Genomic DNA, 27862 nt, shown 5'->3' with positions numbered 1-27862 from the left:
TCAATAACTTGCAGCCATGAGCTCTGATGCTGAGATGGCTGTTTTTGGGGAGGCTGCTCCTTACCTCCGAAAATCTGAAAAGGAGCGTATTGAGGCCCAGAACAAGCCCTTTGATGCCAAGTCATCAGTTTTTGTGGTGGATGCTAAAGAGTCTTTTGTGAAAGCTACAGTGCAAAGCAGAGAATCAGGGAAGGTGACAGTCAAGACTGAAGGTGGAACTGTGAGTAAAGCATCTAAAGTAAAATTGTTCTTTACTTTTTGTTAGGTAAGTTTACAATTATTTTTTTGCCTGTTCTCTCTTGTTGAACCTGACAGACTGTAACAGTAAAAGATGACCAAGTCTACCCTATGAACCCTCCCAAATATGACAAGATTGAAGATATGGCCATGATGACTCACTTACATGAACCTGCTGTTCTATATAACCTCAAAGAGCGTTATGCAGCCTGGATGATCTATGTGAGTCCTGGCCTTCTCATGATAATTAATAGCGCTGAAATGAGAAAACTTTGTGTATTAAATATATATATTCTTTGCTTCTCTTTCTGCTTCAGACATACTCAGGCTTGTTCTGTGTCACAGTTAACCCCTATAAGTGGTTGCCTGTGTATAATGCAGAGGTGGTGGCTGCCTACAGAGGCAAAAAGCGACAGGAGGCCCCACCCCACATCTTCTCCATCTCTGACAATGCCTATCAGTTCATGCTGACTGGTGAGTGATTCAACAGTTCAACTACTTACATGCAAATCATTTTTTTTATAATTACAAAATGTCAAAGTTGAAAACATCCTGAGAAATAATTTAATCCTGTGCTTTGATTGTTTGAAAGAGATGAATAAATCACAGAAGTAGAAATTGCCAAAGCTGGTTAAAACCCACTTCTCATTCTGTGCTACCAAATAATACTTAGTTCATCCCAATTCTTTTTTAGTTTCCTTGCTCAAAAGCTCATGTTTAAAAACACATTTAATGGGCCAGAGTGATGGCACAGTAGCAGGGGTCTCAAACTCGCGGCCCGCGGGCCGTTTGGGGCCCTCCGTACAACATTTTGTGGCCCTGCCCTAGAGGAATCTTTTTTGTTTTGTTTTGTTTTGTTTTAGTTGTTTGGGTCACACCCCCCAATGTTCAAGGCTTACTACTGACTTTGCACTCAAGGATCACCCCGACTTTGCTTCCTGCGGCCCCCAGGTAAATTGAGTTTGAGACCCCTGCAGGGTGTTTGCCTTGCACAAGCCAACATGGGTTCAATCCTCAGCAATTCATATTGTCAATGAGCCTGCCAGGTGATTCCTAAGTGCAGAGCCTGAAGTAACCCCTAAGTGCTGCTGAGTGGGGCCCAAAAACAAAACCCCCACATTTAAGTAATAAAATAAATGTTAAATAATTAAATAACAACTTATCAACAAATTTGTATAAAAATGAAAAAGTGTTCAATCTTTTTATTGACTACATTTTTTGTTGATTAGATATCAACAAAAATGATATTATCTCTAATGACCTTTAGAAATGCTATTTCTTTAAAGTTATAGGTACCACCTAAAATTGTTTTCTTCTTTTATATTTGGGGACCATATGCATATGAGCAGACCCCTTTAAAAGGTTTTTGAATAAAATTCAAATTTTGACACATTGGAAAGTTAAGAATGTTCAATCATAATTACAAGTGTAATTTGTAGATATAGGACAGAGACATTTTTCCTTTCAAAGGTCAATTAATTTCTTTAAAAAATAATAATAATTTCTTTAAAATTTTGACTTCTTGGGGCTGGAAAGGAAACACAGTGGTAGGGCATTTGCCTTGCATGTGGCCAATCCAGGACGGACCCGACTTTAATCCCTGGCATCCCATATGGTCCCCCGAGCCAGCCAGGAGTGATTTCTGAGCACAGAGCCAGGAGTAATCCCTGAGTGCCACCAGGTGTGTCCCCACCCCCACCTCAAAAATTGACTTCTTTAAAAAATCTAAATTTTAGCAGACATCATGAAAAATGACTTTTGATGTTATGCTGCTTTTTTTAAAAAAATAACCTTAATGTGATCAAAGTGAATTACAAGTCTTTTGCAGTAATATTTAAGGTACATAGTGACAAAGAATTAAGGCCATTCCCACCACCAGTGTTGTCCTTCCTCCAACTCTGTTACCACTTTGTATGTATCCCATACCTCCCCACTTTGCCCCTTAGACTGCTAGTGTAAGATGTATGTTTTGTGTATAGCTTGCTGTAGATTGGGTATCTATTTTGGTGTCGTTGACTTGGGTTAGGTGCTTAAGACTGATTTTTTTGTTTGTTTGTTTTTCGGCCACACCTGGTAATGCTCAGGGGTTTCGGCCACACCTGGTAATGCTCAGGGTTTACTCCTGAATATGCACTCAGAAATTACTCCTGGCTTGGGGGACCATAAGGGTCGCCGAGGGATCAAACCTCAGTCCATCCTAGGCTAGCGTGCACACGGCAGATGCCTTACCACTTGCATCACTGCTCCAGCCTAGAGTCTGATTATTTTTTTATATTTTATTTCCACTCAATGTCCATACAACTTGAGTTGTTCCTGGTACCATCCATTATTTTTCCTCTTCAAGTTATAAGAGAAAACAAGATGATTCAAATTCTGTGGTTCTGTTGGAAAAAGAAAAGAAAGAAGGAAAAAAAGGAAAAATAAAGCTAGGGATCCATCTAAAGACTATATATATCAGTTCAGACTAAGAAAGGAAAAAAAGAAAAGAAAAAAAAAACAAAAACACAGGCAATGACAAACAACAGCAGCAGCAGCCAAAAAAAAAAAAAAAAAAGAAATCATCACCACATCACCAAAACCACAACAAGAAAGAAAAAGAAAAATAAAAAAAAGAAGGTCTGGTGTGGAAAGCTTTGTGGGGTTTTGTTTGGTTGGTTGTTTTTTGTTTTTTGCATAGGCACAATAAGAATTGGGGAAGTTATGACACATCATCGTTAAAGTGACTTCAAAGGGCCAGAACAGTAGCACAGGCAGTAGGGTGTTTGCTTTGCAAGGTCTAATCCCCCGGAATCCCATATGGTCCCCCAAGCCAGGGCAATTTCTGAGTGCATAGCCAGGAATAACTCTTGAGCGTCACCAGGCATGGTCCAAAAAACAAACTAAACAAGTGACTACAATAAACTCAATTCTAGCTTGATTACTATTATTTTAGCCTATTATTTAATTAGTCTAAATACTTAAACTATTCATTGTAGTCATATTCATTATTTTTTCATACATTTATATTTAAATGTAATATGATAGATATAGAAAATATAGCTAGATTTAAAAATTACTGTTGTGTATTTAGTACTTGGACATACTTCCTATAGAACCTTTAAAGAATTTAAAACATGCAAAACCATGTTTTCTTTTCTACAATTAAAAATAAAGTTATATGACATATACTATTTAGCAAATTCTTTTAAAACACTATATTAAAAGATAATTTGGGGCTTGGAAGATAGCGTAAATGCCATTGTATATGTTAGTTTATGTAAAGATTTCAAAGTATTTTCCCCAGCATTTTATGTGTCCTAGTAGCCCCAGCACCATCAGATATGGCCTCTATAAAATAAACAAATGAACAAAATATCCTGTTCTAGAAAAACTAGAAAGATTTTTTGTATAATTCTTACAGAATGTGATTGTTTTTCTTCTAGATCGAGAGAACCAGTCTATCTTGATCACGTATGTATTGCTATTCTGAGAAATTTGCATTTTATATTTATTAGAAAAATAACATACTATTAAAATCTGAATGAAAATACCCTGTATAACTTTAAAGTCCTGTGTAATTTTAAGTACTGGACTACCAACAACAACAAAAAAACCACCTAACAATATTTGCTAGTTCAGTCTTTAGAGTTACACAGGACACTTAAATTTTTTTTTAAGTTTTTAAAAATTTTAAGAACTGGAGTAGTGAATAATATAATATTTGTTAGTCTGGTCTTTAAAGTTACATATAACTTACCTGGGAGTAAGTGATATAAAATGTCTTCTGGCATGAAAACAACAACAAAAACAGAACAGGACAGGGGTGGGGACCATATTACCTTCTGGCAAAAGAACTTTTGGGAATGTAGTCTATTTTTAAGGTTTATTTGAGGAATGATTTTCCATTAGTTTAAAGGAACTTGGGCCATGTATGTAGTTCAAAAGACTTTTTCCTAAAGACTTTTTAAATTAGTTTTCTAATTTATTATAATTTTTGAGTAAAGGCCCTGTGTCTATTGGGGTCCTTAAACCCAGACCTCAGCACTTACAAGAGAGTCTGAAACATTTATATTACCAAGATACACATATAAGTAATGAATACTTATTTCTACTTTTTACCAGTGCAACGCAGCATAAATTATGCACTATATTTAGGAATGAGAGAAATATCTGGGGAATTTAAATAAATAAAGGTAATCGTACAATGTGAAAAATCCTAAGGCTGGAGCAATAGTACAGCAGGTAGTGACCAAGCAACCAACCTGGGCTCAACCTACAGCACCCTATTTACTTACTCAAGTTTACCGGGAGTAATCCCTGAACATAGAACCCAGTATAAGTCCTAAGTCTCTTTGGGAGAGGCCCCAAATCAAAGTTATAAAATGATGATGATGGAAGTGGTTTCATTTTCACATTATTTATTACATGTTTAATGATAACTGAACAGTGGAGAATCTGGTGCAGGGAAGACTGTGAACACCAAGCGTGTCATCCAGTACTTTGCAACAATTGCAGTTACTGGGGATAAGAAGAAGGAGGAGGCTCCCTCTGGCAAAATGCAGGTGGGTCTGATAGAGCAATTAAGAATCAGTGCTGTAGAGACTCTCAGGGAATCTGAAGCCCAATATGTGACAACTGATCTTGCCTTTGCAGGGGACTCTGGAAGATCAAATCATCAGTGCCAATCCTCTTCTGGAGGCCTTTGGCAATGCCAAGACTGTGAGGAATGACAACTCTTCTCGATTTGTAAGTGTCTGCTAACAGAAGGATTTTATCTACCCATTTTTAAATGTCAGATAAAGCATATTTGGTTATTTTTTAAATCTTATATTTCTCTGTATTCATTTTTGTATTCAACATCTTTTTTTACTTCCAGGGTAAATTCATCAGAATCCACTTTGGTACCACAGGAAAATTAGCATCTGCTGATATTGAAACATGTGAGTGATAGGACCCATGAATAAATAAATTATAGTGAGAAGAAAGATTTTTAACTATCTTTTGATTCTGGAGTTGGAAAACCAGTCTATTGTGAAGCATGCTCATAAAACCTACATGGTTCACAGTGCATTTATCCACTTTGGTCATGAGTTGATGATTGTGTAGGAATTTCCAGAAAGCATTGTATTTTTCTTAAATATTTCAGCATCTTAAAACAAATTTTACATTTTCAAAGAGTAAGTAGGTTAACTATATTTGAGTATTTTTCTTAGACTCAATAAATATTGCTCTTTGTGCCACACTACCCTAAACAGTGATCTTTGTGGGAAGGTTAATAAAAATCAATTTTATTCCAAAACCAAGGATCTGTTCTTTCAAATATTGAATGTCTCAGTCTTGAAGTTAGTTTACTTTTAAATGTATTATCAGTCACTTCAGTTGGTTTTAAAAAGACCTTTATGGTCTCTTTGGAATGATAAACCAAAATCTCATTTACAAAACAGTAAATGAGATTTAGATAAAGATTCCAATAGCAAAATTATTAAGGAGGCAGGAGTGGTAATAAATATTTTTCCTTACACGTGGTCAATCTGGATTAAATCCCTGCAATACTATATGATATCAGGCCAGAACTAATCCCAGAGCTAGGAGTAAGCCTTAAGCATTTCTGTTTTTGAGTCCCAGAAACCAAACACAAAAATATCACCCCAGGTCCTCCTGCCATTCCTAATTCAATATCTGTTTTTCACTCTAGATCTTCTGGAGAAGTCTAGAGTTACTTTCCAGTTGAAGGCAGAAAGAAGCTACCATATTTTTTATCAAATTATGTCCAACAAGAAGCCTGATCTAATTGGTAAGAAAGACTTTACTTTTAGTGTGGGGAGATAATTTAAGTAATTGAGTACATGTCTGTATCTTAAGTTGATCCTTATCTCCCCATGATATGCCTTCACATTGATGATAGTAGTCCTGAGTCCCCAGAGCATATTTGGCTGTAGATCCCAAGCACATCTGGGTAAAGCAGTACTGTAGCACTCTGAACAATCTCTGAGCTAAAAGGCATGCTTGAATTAGGCCAGCATGAACACAGCTGGGCAAGGAACTGAGTTTACCAAGCGCTTTTGACTATAGTCACTATATTTTTCCAAAAGAGAAAGCTTAAATTTATAAGCTAGATATTAATTAGTTTTCTAACAACATCTAATATAAAACATGCGTCCTGAATTCTCTTTTCCCAGAGATGCTCCTGATCACCACTAACCCTTACGATTATGCCTTTGTCAGTCAAGGAGAGATTACAGTCCCCAGCATTGATGACCAAGAAGAGCTAATGGCCACAGATGTAAGTTACATCTGGAGTAATTTTTAAAACTCTGTTATGTATGGGAATAACATTTACTGAAGTTGTAGTTCTGAGCAAGCTATAAATTTATGGATATATTATAAATTCTCCTAGATGTATGTTCTGTATTCTGTTTTAATTGTGTCATCTTTCCAATAGAGTGCCATTGACATTCTTGGATTTACATCTGATGAAAGAGTATCCATCTATAAGCTCACAGGGGCTGTGATGCACTATGGAAACATGAAATTTAAGCAGAAGCAGCGAGAGGAGCAAGCTGAGCCAGATGGCACCGAAGGTAAAGAATAAAAACTCAATCTACATTTAATGGGACAAAATGGTGTTGGGGGACTAACCCCATTCCAATCTTAACTCTTCTAGGTTAAGAACTAACCATTGACAAAGCTTCTGATAAGCATTCCCACCCCCAGGCACAGACTTTCCTAAAATGTTATTCACATATTACTCTACCATTATAAATTATAGGGCACAAGTAGGTCATTGTTAGTATATAAATTATGTTTCTTTCAGTTGCTGATAAAGCAGCCTATCTCCAGAGCCTGAACTCTGCTGATCTTCTCAAAGCTCTATGCTACCCCAGAGTCAAGGTTGGCAATGAATATGTCACCAAAGGCCAGACTGTGCAGCAGGTAAGTGCACAACCTCAATAAATTACACATATCACAGATTTTTTTAATAGCAACAAACAACACATCTTTATTAATACCATCATTACATTGCTCTGTCCATGAAGGTATACAACTCAGTGGGTGCTCTGGCCAAAGCCATGTATGAGAAGATGTTCCTGTGGATGGTCACCCGCATCAATCAGCAACTGGACACCAAGCAACCCAGACAGTACTTCATTGGGGTCTTGGACATCGCAGGCTTTGAGATCTTTGATGTAAGCAGAGTCTGTAGCAGAAGTATTTGAAAATCTTAATGATGTCAGCAGTATTGGAAAGGTTTATGAAAAATAGCAGCACTATATGCAAAATAGATATACATAAAAAGAAAAAGTTTGTGAAAAGGCATGATCTTGTAGATGAGATGCAACAGGATTAAGCTTCCCCTCTGAAATTCCTATCTAAATAAATTTGAATAATAGGCATAGCATGTGATCTAGCTTTAAATTAATTCAACCAAGACTTGTAAGTAAATGACCTAGACTATCTTAGGTATTAAAAACTTAAGTATTTAAAGTCTGAAACACAAGTTCAAAGCACCTATTCAGCACTCAAATTAACCATAAGGAAGTTGATCAGGACAATCATGGTAACATGGTTAAAGAAATAGTTTCTGAGTCCTAGGTGTCCTGACAAGTTCATATAAAGAGAATGGAAATAAAATCGTAAAGAAATATGAATAAATCTGCCTGGGAAATTAAATTCTACTTTAAGAAAAAATGTTATAGAAGTTTTTCTAACACCTCTATCTTGAAATTTTATGAGTCAAATTTACAATTTGACATATTTTTAATAAGAGGGATAATAGAAACTCAGTGTGATTTTCTGAGATTTAGGTACAAGATTATTTCAATAAGTTCCCAAGGTTAATTGAAAACAGATAAAGTATTTTTCCTTGTACCAAGTCAAAAGAGGAAGAGCCATCTATTCATTTTTCAAATAAAATAACTGATAATGGTATAAAGCTTCAATCTTTGAGCATTTTAATCAGAATTATTTATTATTATATATCGCACCTACAATTTATATATTAGTGGTTTATATAATTTCACAAATATGTGCAATAAAAATTTCAGGAAATTTCCATAACCCTCAAGAAACCCATCCTATTTATCATCCCACAAGAAATTCCTTCAGTCCTTTCCAATTTATTCCCTTCTTCATTACTAGAAAATAACTAAAGATTTTGTTTGTATCTAGGTGTATAGAATAGTATAGAAGAATATAGAATAATGCAGGAGATATTATATCTCCTTAATTCCTGGAAGTGATTGTAAACACTGATTCTAGTGTTATACCGGTCATACCCCTTAATTTAGTTCACTTCAATGAATGATAATTCATCTCTGAAATAGGGAATCGTGTTATAAAGGAGAGTGATTATAAAGATTAAAGGCAAAATTCATACACATAATTTAATGCTGTCTAGAATTATAAAATATTGAACAAAATATTGAACAAAATTTAACTATTAATATGTACTCATATTGTGACTATCAGAACACAGGCATTGCTCAGATGTAGCAAACATAATTACTAAGAAACTTCCAACCACAAAATAAATATCATAGAAAATAAGCATTTGTTTTACTATGAGAGCATATTTATTCTTGCTTTTTCCAAGTGTTGATTCTTCTTTACTGCCAGCAGCAAAAAACGATATACAAGAAGGAAGGGACCTATTCCAGGCAGGATGAAGGGCATTTAATTTAGCCACTAAGAAAATCCTCTTTTATAATTTCTAAGTTATTCCTCTGGTTATATATTACATTTGATACACTTTAAAACAATTTAAATTGTGGGGAAGAAAAAGAGAAGCGAAGTTTTTATTAGAAGATGTTGTTTACTTTGTGTTGTCCATTAGTTCAACAGCCTGGAGCAGCTGTGTATCAACTTCACCAATGAGAAACTGCAACAGTTTTTCAACCACCACATGTTCGTGCTGGAGCAGGAGGAATACAAGAAGGAAGGCATTGAATGGGAGTTCATTGACTTTGGGATGGACCTGGCTGCCTGCATTGAGCTCATTGAAAAGGTTCTTTTATGACTTCTTCCCTCCCTTCCTCTCTTCCTTCCTCCTTCTCTCCTTTCTCCTCCCTTCCTCCCTTCCTCCCTCTTCCCTTCCTCTCTACTTCCCTCCCTCTCTTTTCTTTTTCTTTCTTTCTCTTTTTTTCTTTTACTTTCTTTTTCTCTTTCTTCTTTCTTTCGCTCTTTCTTTCTTTTCTGTCTCTTTATTATCATTCTTTATAAATGAGCATTACAGAAATTTTTACTTATTTCTTTGTAATTCCATTATTGGCACTTAAAAATTTTTCATCAATCTTTAAAATTTGTCCTTAAAATTTATGTTTGAAATGTCAAACATAGAGCTTTATGTCTGTCCTATAATTTCAGTCATACAGATCTTTCCAGTATCACACTTTAAAAGTATGGGGTAAAACAAGAGAATTTACATTTTTATTAGGTTATTCTGATAGTGTTTTTGTAAGTTATGTTTGGAGACAGATTGCTCTAAAGTCTTTGGACAAAGACACAAATCTCCAAAGAGAACATGCTTCATTTATCCTACTCTCCATCATATAATACTTAGATCTAAATGAGAGCTCACTAAGTATTTTTGAACATAATACACCTTAAGAAATGAACTTTCATTAACTATTTAATAGATAAATTTACTCAGAATTATAATGTTACATATTATTTTGACAAGCGAGAAAAATTTAAAAAACATTTGTTACTTTTCCTACTTTTAGCCTATGGGCATCTTCTCCATCCTGGAAGAGGAGTGCATGTTCCCCAAGGCCACTGACACCTCCTTCAAGAACAAGCTGTATGAGCAGCATCTTGGAAAGTCCAACAATTTCCAGAAGCCCAAACCTGCCAAAGGCAAGGCTGAGGCCCACTTCTCGCTGGTCCATTATGCTGGCACTGTGGACTACAACATTGCTGGTTGGTTGGACAAGAACAAGGACCCCCTGAATGAGACTGTTCTTGGGCTGTACCAGAAGTCACCAATGAAAACTTTGGCATACCTCTTCTCTGGGGCAGCAGCAGCTGCTGAAGCAGGTAATTTTTTTATTAAATATATATATATTACTTTTATATTAAAAGTACATGAATAAAGCCTTACTGTGATAATTGCACATTTATTTCCTCAGAGTCTGGTGGTGGTGGAAAAAAAGGAGCTAAGAAGAAGGGTTCCTCTTTCCAGACTGTGTCTGCTCTCTTCAGGGTACAGACTTCTTTTCTTCTTTTTTTTTTTATTTGGTTTTTGGGCCACACCCGTTTGACGCTCAGGGGTTACTCCTGGCTATGCACTCAGAAATCGCTCCTGGCTTGTGGGGACCATATGGGACGCCGGGGGATCGAACTGCGTCCATCCTATGCTAGCACTTGCAAGGCAGAAACCTTACCTCTAGTGCCACCTTCCTGGCCCCTTCTTTTCCTCTTTAAGAGAAAATAATAACTAAGGAATTTAACTTTTACTTACCGTGTAGGAAAAGGGGCATTATGTTATAAGAGTTGTATACAACTAAGGAAGATAAGACAGTTAATACTGGTAACTCTGAATGCTAGGTTTGGGTTTAAATAGACTCCTCAGTATATAAAAAAAATACAAGAGGGATGAGAGTGAATTGCAAAAGTCAGTACAGAGGGTAAATTTCAATTTTAGATCTGGGAAATGATCTCATTTAACACCCAAAAGTTTCCATTAGTATAAGGGAAAGCAAAATGTGAGCTTTTCTTCATTCTTCAGATCCTTCAAATTAGATAGGTGCTCAGGTGTTTCTTATAATAGAATGTAAATGAGTAGCTTTTGAAAGATGAATGATAGATGGAAGCTGAGTTAAAAATATGTAACAACGAAACCAGATATAGTATCACTGATATGTGGTGTTTAGAATAACTGCATAAGGGAATACAATAGTTTGAATGAGGCTTGTCTAGAGAAGAAAAGAAGTAGAATAAATGGAGAGAAAAACAGATGTGAAATAATGGAGGACAGAGGTCACTCCAGAGATACTAGAACACAACAAAGAGCATAACAGCAAAAAAGACTGGTATTAATGGGGAGAAAGAGACCCTCATTCACTGCTATCTAATCCAGCAAAACCACTTCTTGGAATAAGCCAAGGACCCAAAAGCACAATGCAGAAATGACATTTGAAGTCTTATGCTCATTGCAACACCGTTCATATTTGCCAAAATCTGGAAACAACCCAAGTGACCAAGAATAGATGAGTGAATAAAGAAATATGGTACATATCCACAATGAAATACTACTCAGCAGTAAGAAAACATGAAGTTAAGCAGCATGCTGCTATATGGACAGTGTTTTTTAAGTTATTATATATGAAAGTGTAAAAAGAAAAATGATAGTTTGTGAAAAAGCAAATTTATTTTCAAATCTAGATTCTTTTAAAAATATTTAAAGCACATCGATTTTCATAGTTTAGTTTTAGAAATACAATATTTCAGTGTCAACCCTTGAGAGCCTTTTTTACATGTGTTTGTGTTTGTATTGCCCTCATGAGTCCAGTATTGTTGGCTGGTTTATAGCCAGTCACTTTACAAGTCTATTATTTTTAGAAGCATTTTATGTAGTCTTTAGGGCTCTTTTTTGTTTGTTTGTTTTCGTCGGCCACACCTGGTGACCCTCTGGGTTACTCCTGGCTATGTGCTCAGAAATCGCTCTTGGCTTGAGGGACCATATGGGACGCCAGGGTATCTAACCAGGGTTGGTCCTAGGTCAGGCGCGCAAGGCAAACACCTTACCACTGCGCCACCGCTTCTGCCCTTTAGGACTCTTTTTAATTATATTATCATGTCATCTGTAAAATATGAGAATTTGACATCTTTGGAAGTCCTTTCTATCCTTGCTTGCCTAATTGCTATAGCATGTACTATGTTAAATAGGAGTGGTGTTGAAGGCTTACAGTTTTTCACCATTGATTATATTTTTCTGAGGGCATGTGATAAATGGCTTTGAGGAAAGTTCCTTCCACTCCCCTTTTGTTGAGAATTGGTGCTAGATCTTGTCTTTCTAGATGCTTTCTCTGCATCTATTGATATGAATATATTTTTCTTAGTATTGATAATCAAATACCACTTATTCTTGAACAAGCAGGAGAGCATAATTCTGTAACTATGACAAAATACATGTGATAACCTGAAACAATAGATAGTCAAATAAAGAATGAAAATAGAGACATGGCGGGAGACATTGATTTAGGCAAAAGATTAAAAGTAGAAACTGGAAAGATAGAACAGTGTGCAGGGCACTTGCCTTGCATCAATACCTAGCAGTCTATATGATCTTCTGGGCTTCTCCAGAACACAAATCCAGAAGTCCTGAGCTCCACAAAGTGTTGCCCAAAACAACAGCAAAACAACAACAACTGCAACAAAAATGATTGAGTAGGAATAAAGTAATTGCATATGTTTAATGAGTAGAAGTAAAGTAATTTCATATGTTTAATATGTCATACTGCTAGGAAATGTAATGACTACCTCAATGTCTAGCAAATTTTTTCAAATGAACATATATAATATCTTTTAGAAAAGTTAGTGGAAATTGGAAAGCTCCACATTTCAAAGAAATAACTTGACTAATTCAATTAAATCAGAATTATTCCAATGCCACAAATTATGACATAGGTTATGTTGATGATCACACCTATATAAAACTTTGAATTTAAACCAAATGTTCATATGGTTAAATCACCACAGGAGAATTTGAACAAACTGATGACAAATCTAAGAAGCACTCATCCCCACTTTGTACGCTGCCTTATCCCCAATGAAACCAAGACTCCTGGTAAGACACATCTAATATTCAGACAAGTTCCAGTTCATTTGCTTTAGATTGTATTTCTGTTATTGGGGGTTTGGGCCAAGCACAGGGATGCTCTAGTGTTATATTGGATCTATGCTCAGGAATCACTTCTGTATCAGGTTGCTGGGGAATTGAACCTGGGGTCAAGTGCAAGCAAGAAAAGTGTCATACACATTGTACTATTGCTCTGGTCCATGATTTTCTTTAGATTTTGAAATAAAGCAAACACACTTTTCCTTTTAGGGGCCATGGAACATGAACTTGTCCTTCACCAGCTGAGGTGTAATGGTGTGCTAGAAGGTATTCGTATTTGCAGAAAGGGATTCCCAAGCAGAATTCTTTATGCAGACTTTAAGCAGAGGTATGACTTTCTTGAAGCAAATTATTTTAAGAAACCCATGTCTTTTATTTTGATTTTTTTAGTGAAACTGCTTTGTGCCTTCTACTAATATAGAAAAAAGTAATGCTAACAGATTACATATTGACATACTAAAGTTTGATAACCTTTGAATATATATAGAAAATAAATGATTATGATTCATATTATTTCTGTAGCAAGACAATAAGAGTTCTTTTAAATGACTATAGCAAAATAATTTATTTTCTTGACTTAAACAGATACAAGGTATTAAATGCAAGTGCAATACCTGAAGGACAATTCATTGATAGCAAGAAGGCTTCTGAAAAGCTCCTTGGCTCCATTGACATCGATCACACACAGTACAAATTTGGTCACACAAAGGTAATAATCCCTAAAATCTACTTGGCATTATTCTATACTTTAAAATTTATGCAAAGTTTCCAAATATCAACTCTATTCACTCACAGGTCTTTTTTCTTTTAAAACAATTTTAATTTAAAGCATAATGATTTACAAGTTTATTCATAGTTGAATTTTAGAAATACAATGTTTCAGCACCAATCCCACCATCAGTATCAATCTCCCTCCACCAATGTTCCCAGAGTCCATCCCATATCACTAGCACCCACTCCAGCCTACCATCATAATAGGCATCTTTTAAATTTCATTGTTAAAGTTTGGGTCTCATAGTCTCAATGTTATTGAATATATGACTTGAATATTTAGTTCTGTCCTTTCTTAACACCACCAATGCATCTGAGTCCCATTGGCCCTTGGCCCCATAATTTCACTCTCTTTCTCTTCCTTCACTCAATTTCTTTCCTTTTCACTATACTCTAGGACCAAGAGTGTTCTAAATGATGACTTCCATATAAGTCACTGCATTCCTTCATGCAATTATTCTAAATACCACATATAAGTGATATCATCCTCACAGGTCTTTTTCAAAGCTGGTCTTCTGGGACTCCTAGAGGAGATGAGAGATGAAAAGTTAGCCCAACTTATTACACGAACCCAAGCCATGTGCAGAGGGTATTTGGCAAGAGTGGAATACCAAAAGATGGTGGAGAGAAGGTATAAATAAACTTTATCATCCTAGAAATTTTAGTTATATTTATTTTATGACCTTAGTAAAACCTGATTTTAATTTTTTTTTTCGATCACAGAGAGTCCATTTTCTGCATCCAGTACAATGTTCGTGCCTTCATGAATGTAAAGCACTGGCCCTGGATGAAATTATACTTCAAAATCAAGCCCCTTCTTAAGAGTGCAGAGACAGAGAAGGAGATGGCCAACATGAAGGAAGAATTTGAAAAAGCCAAAGAAAATCTTGCAAAAGCTGAGGCCAAAAGAAAAGAGCTAGAAGAAAAAATGGTAGCTCTGATGCAAGAGAAAAACGACTTGCAACTCCAAGTGCAATCTGTGAGTGTCAGAATTTATTGGTTGCCCTCTAGTAGCAAACTGACAGATTCCTCCTTACAGGGGTCAATTATCAATCTTTCCTAATGCACACTTCTTAAATAAACACTATAACATGCGTTATACACAATATGCAATTGATAAAAGTAACATACATCAAAACAATTTTTGTTGTTTTTTATTAAGTACAATGTGGAAGGAGAAAAGGGTAATCTTCACTCTGATATTCTCCATACTAAAATGCAAATAACAGCAGTGAGAAATAAATAATATTTAAAATGGACAAGATTGTGATATAAATATATCAAAGTAAAACAAATATGAATTTGTTTTTCTTCAGAGGGCTTCCCTGGCTCACAGGTGTTACTTTCATGTCTGTATTTGGGGATTATTCTTGGTGTTATTTGGGGTGTGGAGGATAAAACTTGGTTGTTATGCAGTAAACGCTTGTACTCTCTCTCCAGCCTCAGCCATTATAAATTTTATTTATATCTATAGCCTTCTGGAAACTTTACTATTAATTACAATATTTGAAAACTCTAGTCATTGCAAAAAAATAGAATGAAGACATTGCTTTCTATAATTATGTTAATTTGCATACATGATATAAGAAATCAAACTCACTTTCTTATTCTGAAGTACACATAACTATCCAGAAATTTGATAATAAATATTTTATTAGTTATACAATAGTTTTATTAGTTATATGTTACTACATATTTTAAGAATTTCAAGTACTTTGATTTGCTGCCATATTTCCTGCTAAAATACATATAGAAACTATATTCTAAGTCCTATTTCTTTTTATGTAAAACACAACTCTTTCTCTCAAAATAGTCTTTAACATGTTCAAGTACCCAAATTTCTTCAGGTGTTTTCTTCAGCTCTGAGTCACTCACTGTAACATGCCTTCCCTTTAATTTCTTTAAAGTTAATATTTTTATGAAAATGTTTTGACCTCTTAGGGTCTTTAAATATATCTGTAAATTAAAGTGACAACAATATATTAACAGGAGAAAAGGAGCATGTCATTGAATTTTTACATGTATATTGAAACTTTTTTAAGTGAATTGGGGCCAAAGCGGTGGGCGGAACTGTAAGGCATCTGCCTTGCCAATGCTAGCCTAGGACGGACCGCATTTTGACCCCCCCGCGTCCCATATCACTCCTAAACCAGGAGAGATTACTGAGCACATAGCCAAGAGTAACCCCTGAGCGTCACCAGATGTGACCAAAACTTCGCCCCCCAAAGAAACTTTTATAAATGAATAAAATAGCTGAAAAATAAGAAAAATTTTTTTGAAAAATTAATAAATTAATAATAAATTTGTAAAATAATAAAACAATAGTTTTGATCTGGAATAGTCAATGGTCAAGTAATAGCTAAGGAGAGAAAGGTTATTTTTAATATATTTGCATTTATATTTTTCTCACTCCCAAATTCTAAGTCTCTAGTGAAAATATTGTGTTACTTTCTTCTGATAGAGGAACATTACCTTTCATAGGGGAATCAAATATTTGTTTTAGTGAATAATGAAAAAGGTATACTAGAAAGTTTAATTTATAAATTTCTTACCTCTCAAACTTTTTCAGTTTGACATATTCATTCAATAGTCAAGATGCCATATTTTTGGGTTGTATGTCTGGAATCCCATTATTACTAAATATGATAATACTGCACTTTGTTTTTACCAGGAATATTGCTTTAATTTTTTCTTTAAAAAATTTTAGTATCAAAGTAAGTGTTCATTAACATTTATAAATAACAAAAAGCTAAAAAAACTAACCTAAGATTTTAAAATCTTAAGATCTTAATATTGTTTTATTTCAAGATTTTTTTAAATATGGAAATATCACCAGAAAACGAAATTTTAAGTGTCTTATTGTTCTACTCAGGAAGCTGATTCCTTGGCTGATGCAGAGGAAAGATGTGATCAACTGATCAAGACCAAAATCCAGCTAGAGGCCAAAATCAAAGAGGTGACAGAGAGAGCTGAGGATGAAGAAGAGATTAATGCTGAGTTGACTGCAAAGAAAAGGAAACTGGAAGATGAGTGTTCAGAACTGAAGAAAGATATAGATGATCTTGAACTTACACTGGCCAAAGTGGAAAAGGAGAAACATGCCACAGAAAATAAGGCATGAATCATATTATGATAAACCAATAAAAAATTTCTACTATAGTAACAATTTTTATTGAATAGATAATTTATTTTTTAAGGTAAAAAACCTCACAGAAGAGATGGCAGGTCTGGATGAAACCATTGCAAAGTTGACAAAAGAGAAGAAGGCCCTCCAAGAAGCTCACCAGCAGACCCTAGATGACCTGCAAGCAGAAGAGGACAAAGTCAACACTCTGACAAAAGCCAAAATCAAGCTTGAGCAGCAAGTTGATGATGTAAGTCTAATATTATGTAAATAATGTTTTGTTGTTCAGTTCAATTTTGCATTCTTATTATATAATGAGTGCCTTTCAAGTATTTTCAAAAAAGTAGTATAGGAAATCATCTCTCATCCCAGCTACAAGGACTGGAATGAACACCCAGAAGTAAATCATCTAACAACTCCAAAACAGTTATACATAATAGATATGAAGAATTAGGAGGAAAGAAGGCTAGTATGTTCAGCAAGAAAAAATTAGCTGGAAAAATGAAAATCTATGGGAAGATACAGTAGAGGAATGATGGTTTAAGCAGGGAATCTAATGAGTACAAAGAAGCAGTAATGATTCATAAGTTTCTCCTTGTAGGAAAATAAGATTTCAAATAAGAATCATAGGATATTAATTTGACATTACACTTAGTTGATATCTTCTAATTAATCCACAGTACAGGTCTAGTAAGGAAGACATTTTTTTTTGTTCGTTTGTTTTTGGGCAACACCCAGTGACGCTCAGGGGTTACTCCTGGCTATGAGTTCAGAAATCGCTCCTGGCTTGGGGGACCATTTGGGACACCAAGGGTTCGAACTGCAGTTCATCCTAGGTCAACACGTGCAAGTCAAAGGCTCTACTGCTGTGCTACCTCGCAGGCCCTGGCACCTTACATTTAAATGATACTTACTTGGATTAGATAACTAAGAAGCAGATTGGAATAAATAAAACAAAATTTTTCTAATTCACAGAAGAAAAATAATTTTCTGACAAGAATAGATATAGTAAAAGCAAAAAGAATAAAACAATTTGAAAAATTATATATGAATTAAATGTATAAATTCACTCAGATCAAAAGGTATTATTATCATTACAAAAATCTATCTTTATGAATTAGCTTGAAGGATCATTGGAACAAGAAAAGAAAATTCGAATGGATCTTGAAAGAGCAAAGAGGAAATTAGAAGGTGACCTAAAATTGGCCCAAGAATCCACAATGGATGTAGAGAACGACAAACAGCAGCTTGATGAAAAGCTTAAAAAGTAAGGATCAAGGGCCAAAATTTTGCTGGGAAATTGCTATATATATTTATATATATATATATATATATATTCCTATGACTAATTTAAAATGCTTTTCTAACAGAAAAGAGTTTGAAATGAGCAATTTGCAAAGCAAGATTGAAGATGAGCAGGCTCTTGGCATGCAGCTGCAGAAGAAGATCAAGGAGTTACAGGTACATAATAATCATCGTCTTTTTCTAAGCATTAAGACAATAAAAATATCTATTAATTCGCATTAATTTTGATTTGCTTTGTTTGGGGGCGACACCAGGCTGTACTTAGGACTTCTAGCAATCTGGTCAGAGATCCTCTCTTGAGGGGCACAGGGGACCATTTATAATGTTGGGGATCAAACCTTGGTCAGCTTTTGAGACAAAACCAGGCCAGTTGTACTAAGTATTCACATTAACTTTGTCCTGACATTCTTAGGCCCGCATTGAGGAGTTGGAGGAGGAAATCGAGGCAGAGAGGGCTTCCAGGGCTAAAGCCGAGAAGCAGCGCTCCGACCTCTCACGGGAACTGGAGGAGATCAGTGAGCGACTGGAAGAGGCTGGAGGGGCAACTTCAGCCCAGATTGAGATGAACAAGAAGCGGGAAGCTGAGTTCCAGAAAATGCGCAGAGACCTGGAGGAAGCCACCCTGCAACATGAGGCCACTGCAGCCACCTTGAGAAAGAAGCATGCGGACAGTGTGGCTGAGCTTGGGGAGCAGATAGACAACCTGCAGAGGGTCAAACAGAAACTGGAGAAGGAGAAGAGTGAGATGAAGATGGAGATTGATGACCTTGCTAGTAACATGGATACCGTCTCCAAAGCTAAGGTACCATCTTGTTTTAAGACCTAAGATAGGTATGTGTGAGCCTTTGAAGAATCATTATCTGGCAAGGGTGATCCTTGAATGCAAAGTCAGTAGTAAGCCTTGAACATTGGGGGTGTGACCCAAGCAACTAAAACAAAACAAAGCAAAAAAAGATTCCTTTAGGGCAGGGTCACAAAATGTTGTATGGTTTGAGACCCCTAAATATGATATAGTATAAACCTGGACACTAGTGGGAGAGACGGGCAAAATAATTCAGGTGATAAAAATATTTTCTCAAATATATAAATATGAAAATACCAGAATGGTATGTGCTTTTATTTAAATGTATAGAATTTTTGTTTTCTTTTTTTTTTTAAATAATTTTTACTGAGACCAATGTGAATTAGCTGTCTTTCAAAGTTATATTTAAGGTACATAGTGGCAGTGAATTAGGGCAATTCCCATTACCAGTGTTGACTTCCCTCTACCATTGTTCCCAATATGCATCCCATACCTCCACCTTTAGCCCCCTGGACTGCTAGTGTAATAGGTCCCTTTTGTGTAAAGCTGGTTGTATTTTGGGTCTTTTGATTCTTTTGCCCTTGACTTTGTGTTGATATTTAGATCTGATCATTTTGTAATTTCCATTCAATGGTCATGAGACTGCTTTGCACCTGGTACTAACCACCTTTTCTTCTCAATTTGTAGGAAGACATAGATATATGAGGCAGAACAAGATGATTCATGTTCTATGGTTCTATTAATAAAAAAATAAAGAAGGTGAAGAAAGTGGACAGGAAGCCCTGTCTAGAAGCTATAAATATAAATTTAAAATAAGAGAAAAGAAAAAGAAATAAAAAAGAAAAACAAAATATTAAAAAAAATTAAGAGGGAGGTCTGGTGTGGCAAGGGTTTTTTGGAGTTTATTTGGGGGTTGTCTTTTTTGTTTGTTTTTGCATAGGCAGAATAAATATTGAAGAAATTAGAAAGGAAATTCCCTTGGCCTAAGAGATCCAGGGTGTCTCCATCATTGAAGCATACTGTCATGATTATAGGCTCTGGATATGTTCATTGTCAGATCCCAATATGTTTCTTCATGGTGCCAGGAATTGTTCTGCTCAGTTGTGGTTGTCAAAGTCAGTCAGTCTGTAATTAGAGATCTTGGTTTTTTTTCAAAGATCCTAGGACAAAGTCTAGGATTGAGTTTTTATGGTTCCAGATGTTCTGCTCATTCACAGTTGTTGTAGTCAGTCTTCTGTATTTAGTGATCTTGGTTTTTGCATAGTTCAAAGGGGGATGTGTCTTCTGATTTCATCTCACCATTAGGTGATGAGGTAGGCCAACTTGCCCTTAGATCAAGTTGTTGCTGTTTCCTTGTCAACAGGATATCTTATGAACCTACCCTGGGCAAGTTGGTACCAGAGTGGTGTTAGGAACTACACCCCCCCTGGGGGGGTGTTGTTACCTCCTGACGCTGCTGCAGGAACTGTGCCAGTTCTAAGGTTGGGATCTGGAGTTTTGGATTTAATGATCTATGTTTGATCACATGAGGTCTAAGTCGAGTCCCCATGATGAATATTTGTTTTCTTTTAAAGAATCTTATGATTAGAATAATGTCTCAATATCCTGCCACTGATAAACAGCTTAGTAAACACTAAATGTTAAATGCTTGACATTTTTTTATTCTAATCACATTTTTAATACAGGGAAACCTTGAAAAGATGTGCCGTACCCTAGAAGACCAAGTGAGTGAACTTAAGACGAAGGAAGAAGAGCAACAGCGATTGATCAATGACCTGACTGCTCAGAGAGGACGCCTACAGACAGAGTCAGGTAGGCCATTTACTTAAGTAAAAAATTTGTCATTGATGCTCAATTTTCTGAAAGATTCTGAATTATTTATGATTCAAGATTACTTACCTGAGAGATACCCTCTAACATGAAGACAATGTTGACCACTGACTTGTTTTTCTTTCTTCTTCCTGTCCCTCCTTCTTTCCTACTGTCCTTCCTTTTTTTCCTTTTCTTTCGTTCTTCCCTTTATTTTTCCTCCATATTTCCTTCTTCTTTCTTTGTTTTATTGTTAATAGTCTTTCTGCTTTTTATAATTTTTAAAGCAAATTTCACTTTAATCAAAATGTTATATAAAATATGCCTTATAATATAACATATGTTATATGTTATCATATAAAATATAGAATAGATAGAATAGATAATATAAATATCATATATCATAAAGTATTCATTTCTACTTTGTGAAATGGCCCTACAAACTATTCCAAATATTAATATAGACCTTTAGTTTCCTAGTGGAATTGAATTCATAATTTTGTTTTTATAGGTGAATATTCACGCCAGCTTGATGAAAAGGATTCATTAGTTTCTCAGCTCTCAAGGGGCAAACAAGCATTTACACAACAAATAGAGGAACTGAAAAGGCAGCTTGAAGAGGAGATTAAGGTAACCCCTACTTATTGTTGCTTGCTGTTATTATGCTTTTTGCTTGTTTGTTTGTTTGTTTGTTTTGTACTTGCTTGAACACTGTTTTGTACTTGTTTGAAAAATTCTTTTTGGTGGTCAATAGGAGTTTAGAAACTTTAAAGATAACACTTGTTTTTTTTTATTTAAATGTTATTACAAAGTTGTTAATGTTTGAGTTTCAGTCTTATAATGTATACTACCCTTCAACTATGAATGTTTTTCATCACTAATGTCTTCAGTTTACTGTTCCACTATTTGTGGCAAGCTTCCTACCATGTACACTTCTTAAAGAAATAAAATTCAGTTGTTAATCTCTTTGTAATCAGGCCAAAAGTGCCCTGGCCCATGCACTGCAGTCCTCTCGTCATGACTGTGACTTGCTACGTGAACAGTATGAGGAGGAACAAGAAGCCAAGGCTGAACTACAGAGGGCAATGTCCAAGGCCAATAGTGAGGTTGCCCAGTGGAGGACCAAGTATGAGACAGATGCCATTCAGCGCACAGAGGAGCTGGAGGAGGCCAAGTATGTTTTAGACTTAATAAAAATGTAACTTTCTGTTAATAATCTAAGAGCATATATGGACATATAAACATCTATTTCTTCTCTAAAAAGAAAAAGGCATACATGAATACAACCCAGGGACAAAAATAAATATACTCAGTTTTCCAGGAAAAAATAAGCTAAATGATTGAGAGAAATTGTATAAGACAGGAGAAAGCTGAGTAACTATTTTTTATTTAAAAAAAGGCATACCATTCTGACTAAACTGGTCTAGCTAGTTTAACAGTACTCTTCTGCATCATGTTCCCTCTTATTCCAAAAATGTTGGTTTAGTTTTGGTTTAATGTCTTAGCATCTATTCTGTGCTATGAATCTCTCAACAAAAATATCTATATTGTTTTAGAAAATCATATTTTATTAAATTAATACAGAAAATCTGGGGAAAAAGTAGACAAAAATCAAATATGCTTATTTTAGTCAGTTTATAAAGCAGCTAGGTATTTAACATGTGTTAAGGCATACAAAATATATACATTAGTAAGTTACAGACTTTATAATATGGAAATCAAAATTTAGTGGGTATAAGATAATATCTGATAAATAATATTATATAAAAGAGGAATAAAATGTCTTCAAGCACATCTTGGGTAAGTATGGATAACCTCAAAGTCAGAAGCATAGAAATTTTTAAATTGAGGGTTTTTCTTTTTCAGTATTTGGTTGGTCGGCAACTGATTTTGAGTATCAGCAAAGAAGGTTGACTAGCAAAGAAAGTGTTAAGGAAAGGACCATGAAATCACTGTCTGAAGCACATTTTAAATAGCAAAGTTAACTTATATTCATATATTTCTATTGTCACGGTTGAATTACCTAGGAAGAAGTTGGCTCAGCGTCTACAAGATGCTGAGGAACACGTAGAAGCTGTGAACGCCAAATGTGCTTCATTGGAAAAGACCAAGCAACGGCTCCAGAATGAAGTGGAGGACCTTATGATTGATGTAGAAAGAACAAACGCAGCTTGTGCAGCCCTCGACAAAAAACAAAGGAACTTTGATAAGGCAAGTTATACCCACTTTGAAGTTAGTCTAATACCACCACTGTGCATATTCTAATCATATGAAAGCTATTATCTTATCAGTGGTTCCTCCTCCATGGATTTCTTAGGGAACCAGGGGATGACTTGTGGTTTCTACTCTTCCCATGGTCAATTATTTCAATATCAGATCAAATCACCTTTGTTTGGTACTTGCTGATACAGATGTCTTTCATCCCTTTCAACTTTCTCCCTAATTTCTGGTCCTTAGGTCCTGGCAGAATGGAAACAGAAATATGAAGAGACTCATGCTGAACTTGAAGCTTCCCAAAAGGAGTCACGGTCCCTCAGCACAGAGCTATTCAAGATTAAAAATGCATATGAGGAATCCTTAGACCATCTTGAAACCTTAAAGAGAGAAAATAAGAACTTGCAACGTAAGATTGTATTATCTTTTCTTAAATAAAAATTAGGGGGAAAAGAATGTTTTTATTCATAACAGTAATTTGTTTATATTTTTTTAATCAATAGAGGAGATATCTGACCTCACAGAACAGATTGCAGAAGGAGGGAAACGTATCCACGAGCTAGAAAAAATTAAGAAGCAAATTGAGCAAGAAAAGTCTGAACTCCAGTCTGCTTTAGAGGAAGCAGAGGTAACATCTATTATAAAATCTAATGCAATTGCAAGAGAAAGTATGATCTACTGCATGCAAGAATTTGTGAATCAAGAGGAAAAATTTTTCTTTGTTTACAAAAGATTAAAAATTGAGAACTAAATATTCAAGTGATATATTTTTATCATGGATAGAGATAAACATATTGAAAAAGATAAATATTATTCCTGTATTTATAAACATGATCTAGTTGAGGAAATTAAATTGTGTCAAACTAAAAAGAATATTTTGTTCTAGAAATTTCTCTAACAAAAGATATTGTATGGTATAGCAGCACAAAATTAGTACCTCATTTCTGCCTCATTTTTATTCCTACAACACATATCCATTCTCATAATGTCACCCTTGCTGCTATTAAGGCCTCTCTTGAACATGAAGAGGGAAAGATTCTGCGCATCCAGCTGGAGTTGAACCAAGTCAAGTCAGAAATTGATCGGAAAATCGCTGAGAAGGATGAAGAAATTGATCAGCTAAAGAGAAACCACATTAGAGTGGTGGAGTCTATGCAGAGCACACTGGATGCTGAGATCAGGAGCAGGAATGATGCCATCAGGATTAAGAAGAAGATGGAGGGAGACCTCAATGAAATGGAAATTCAGTTGAATCACTCTAACCGCATGGCTGCAGAGGCCCTAAGGAACTACAGGAATACCCAAGGCATCCTCAAGGTCAGTGGGTTGGAGAGATGATCTCAGAGATGTTGGGTTAATGCAGACCTACAAACAAAATGTCTTAATAATCATTTATTCCACAGGACACACAGATCCACCTGGATGATGCTCTCCGGGGCCAGGAGGACCTAAAGGAACAATTGGCCATGGTAGAGCGTAGAGCTAACCTGCTTCAGGCTGAAATTGAGGAGCTGCGGGCCACCTTGGAACAAACGGAGAGGAGCAGGAAAATTGCAGAACAAGAACTCTTGGATGCCAGTGAACGTGTCCAGCTCTTGCACACGCAGGTGATAATAATAATATAATAGTAAAATATATAAAATAATAAGAATGAAGTCTTGTCCAGATCCTAGCATTTTTCTATACATTTATTTATAGTATTTTATGGGAATAAAATTTAATATTGTGTATTAATAATATTTGTGTTTTCTGAATTGTAACCTCTGTATTGTTAGTTATGTTTATAAATATAGCCAGTTTATAAGTTTTTATAAAACAAAGAGTGGTACCATGTAATGTAGTAGTTTATAAACTTATTATAATATCAGGCATACATATTTTATTATGATGTATTTAATATTTAAAATTTTATATTTCACCAGAACACCAGTCTGATCAATACCAAAAAGAAGCTGGAGACAGACATTTCCCAAATCCAGGGAGAGATGGAGGACATTGTCCAAGAAGCCCGCAATGCAGAGGAGAAAGCCAAGAAGGCCATCACTGACGTGAGCAGAGGGGAGCACAGGGAAGATCAAACTTGGATCTTGAGTTCTGTATCCTAGCGCTCATCTGACTTTACTTTGTTGCTGTCTAGGCTGCCATGATGGCGGAGGAGCTGAAGAAGGAACAGGACACCAGTGCCCACCTTGAGAGGATGAAGAAGAACCTGGAGCAGACAGTGAAGGACCTACAGCACCGACTGGATGAGGCTGAGCAGCTGGCCCTGAAGGGTGGCAAGAAGCAGATCCAGAAATTGGAGGCCAGAGTGAGTTTCTCTGTATCTATTTTTATTTACTATCATAAGCTTATTAAATCAGCATGGTCCCATGTTATTCCAATACAATTAGCCAGTTTGTATACTTCTTCTGTTAAAAGTTGTAGGGTTACTCAGAAAGTAATGTAAGAACTCTTTCTTGCTGCCCAAAAGTTCATGAAAGAGGCAATTTTTAAAATGTCTGTCTTCTTTCAGGTACGTGAACTTGAAGCGGAAGTTGAAAATGAACAGAAGCGTAACGTTGAAACTGTCAAGGGTCTGCGCAAACATGAGAGAAGAGTAAAGGAACTCACTTACCAAGTAAGAAAATGGCCTATCTTGGTCTTTATTTCAGGATAAGGGCCTTTGTAATAACAAAATGTAATCATATTTGTAGATTCTAGAAATTAATCTTAAAATATTATTTCAGACAGAGGAAGACCGCAAGAATGTACTCAGACTCCAGGATCTTGTGGATAAACTGCAAGCAAAGGTGAAAGCTTACAAGAGACAAGCTGAAGAAGCGGTAAGTGCAGAGTCCCTTGAATTGGTAACTTCCAGTTGGAGGTATTTCCAAGTCAATAGGTAACAGGATTAAACAGGAAAGTAATGGTGAGATGAGGAAAGATCAAAGGAAAACAATTCATTAAGAGTTTTATGTCTAAAAAAAAAAAATCAACCAGTTGTTGAGTAGAAATTTTTCTAGGCAATTTTCTACGGAAGGGAGAAGCAAACAAAGTTTTAAATAGAAAAAATCTGGTTCAAGAAACAAAAAGAACAGAGAAGAGATAAATAGATAAATAGATGTGTGGATAGCTAGACTGGAAACAAATCAGTCTTTTTAATTATGGGTAAGAAATTTGAATTTGAGAGCCAGAGAACTGGCACAAAATAATAAAGAAATTGCATTTCATCCCTAGTATCCCTATGACCACCTGAGCACCTATGCCTCCCATCCACACCACCCAATTCATGTATCATTGCATCCTGGACCCAAATAGCCAAGTGAATTATTAAACCTCCTGTGGATGGCTGGAAAGAGCAAATACTCATTATTTAAAAGGTTCTATTTTACTCTAAGTACATTGGGTCAGTGAGAAGCCATTGGAGAATTTTAAGCTGGATCAATTATGCCCTGATTCATATTTTTGAACCCTGAGTACAGCTAATATCTAAGTATCCTCAGGCCCTAGCACTGAAGCATCTGGCCCAATTGATCAAGTATTTCCTAGGGCCCTCTAAGCTCTGCTTAACAAACCATAATCTTCCGCCTCCACAAATATATTATGGTTATTACATGGAGAATGGGTTTTCAAATAACCAGATAGGTACAAGGAGATATTTTAGAAGGCTTTTTCAAGCTATCGTGGCATGGGGTATATTGTGGATTAAAAACTGCAAGATACACTAGCAAGATTTTACTAGAAATTTGAGAAATATCAAAGCCATGGTTTGATTAACTCAATATATAGCATAGCACACTAAATAAAGGGATGAATTTCTTTACTGGTTCTGAAAGAAATTGAAATTGTTTTTGGAAATGTTTATTGAAATAACATTATAAATATATGAAGGTATTAAGTAGTAGTTACATATTAATTCTGGATATAAAGAAGGCTTGTTATGTTCTATATTCTTGGCATTCTAGTTTATCTTATTTCTCTACATACTTCAAAATCTATACCTTTAAAATGCCACAGATTAAAAGATAGCACTTGAAAACAATTTACTTCTATTTAATTTATAAAGTGAGGCTACAAAAATTTATACTCATGGCTATACATTTTATATAAAATATATATCATTTCAGCATATTTTGGAGATCTGTTTTCATTTTCAGGATGAGAGGTGTGAATAGGCTATAAAACTATACAAAATATGGTGTTCTCATTTAAAATTTTGTATTTAAAGAGTGTTATTACAAAGTTAATTTATTAAGTTTTAGATATACACTGTTTCACATGATTCCCACCACCAGTGTCAAACTCCCCCCACCAATGTTCCCGGAGTCCATCCCATAATTCCATCATCTCTTGCCCAATATAACAGGCATCTTTTTAAGTCTAGATCTCATGATTCAGTGGTGTTGACTACCATGGTTTAGATATTTAGTTCTGTCCATTCTTAACCTTACCAATCATTCCTTAACCCCTTAACTCCATCCCATGTTATTTCACACCTGTCTTTCTTCTCCTCCATTCTATTTCTATTCTTATCCTCACTATAGTCAAAGGCCAAGAATTTTTAAATAAAAATATATTTAAGACACATTGATCTAAAAATATAGAAATTTTGAAACTTTTTCCTCAAATGTGTATTTCCATTCATTTTCAGGAGGAACAATCCAATGTCAATCTTGCAAAGTTCCGCAAGATCCAGCATGAACTGGAGGAGGCTGAGGAAAGAGCTGACATTGCTGAGTCCCAGGTCAACAAATTACGTGTGAAGAGCCGGGAAGTTCACACAAAAATTATAAGTGAAGAGTAA

At 35.5% G+C, this 27862-nt stretch overlaps 1 protein-coding gene across 3 annotated transcripts; it reads left to right on the top strand.

Moving 5' to 3' along the window:
* The first annotated feature begins 16 nt into the window (after window positions 1–16).
* MYH1 (myosin heavy chain 1) lies at window positions 17–27862 on the top strand. 3 transcript variants are annotated; one of them, XM_049776757.1, is made up of 38 exons: window positions 17–220; window positions 316–459; window positions 555–711; window positions 3660–3687; window positions 4664–4778; window positions 4870–4962; window positions 5093–5156; window positions 5912–6010; window positions 6396–6499; window positions 6659–6797; window positions 7031–7149; window positions 7254–7403; window positions 9050–9220; window positions 9939–10221; window positions 10323–10417; window positions 12916–13003; window positions 13265–13382; window positions 13640–13763; window positions 14320–14456; window positions 14549–14804; window positions 16698–16940; window positions 17023–17199; window positions 18071–18216; window positions 18320–18410; window positions 18667–19056; window positions 20742–20868; window positions 21377–21495; window positions 21843–22039; window positions 22893–23076; window positions 23323–23488; window positions 23583–23707; window positions 24088–24396; window positions 24483–24686; window positions 25002–25127; window positions 25217–25387; window positions 25592–25696; window positions 25806–25901; window positions 27710–27862. In XM_049776757.1, the coding sequence occupies exons 1-38, from the start codon at window positions 17–19 to the stop codon at window positions 27860–27862; spliced, it is 5817 nt and encodes a 1938-aa protein (XP_049632714.1). The 3 variants fall into 3 exon arrangements, with proteins under 3 accessions (XP_049632714.1, XP_049632713.1, XP_049632712.1); XM_049776756.1 differs by having other exon boundaries at window positions 9939–10247; window positions 10346–10417; XM_049776755.1 differs by having other exon boundaries at window positions 9939–10251; window positions 10344–10417.

Source organism: Suncus etruscus, chromosome 7, assembly GCF_024139225.1.
Source record: "Suncus etruscus isolate mSunEtr1 chromosome 7, mSunEtr1.pri.cur, whole genome shotgun sequence".
In the NCBI taxonomy this organism is placed as follows: domain Eukaryota; kingdom Metazoa; phylum Chordata; class Mammalia; order Eulipotyphla; family Soricidae; genus Suncus; species Suncus etruscus.
The sequence above is the reverse complement of the archived record's forward strand: the minus strand, read 5'-3'. Positions and strand labels throughout refer to the sequence as shown.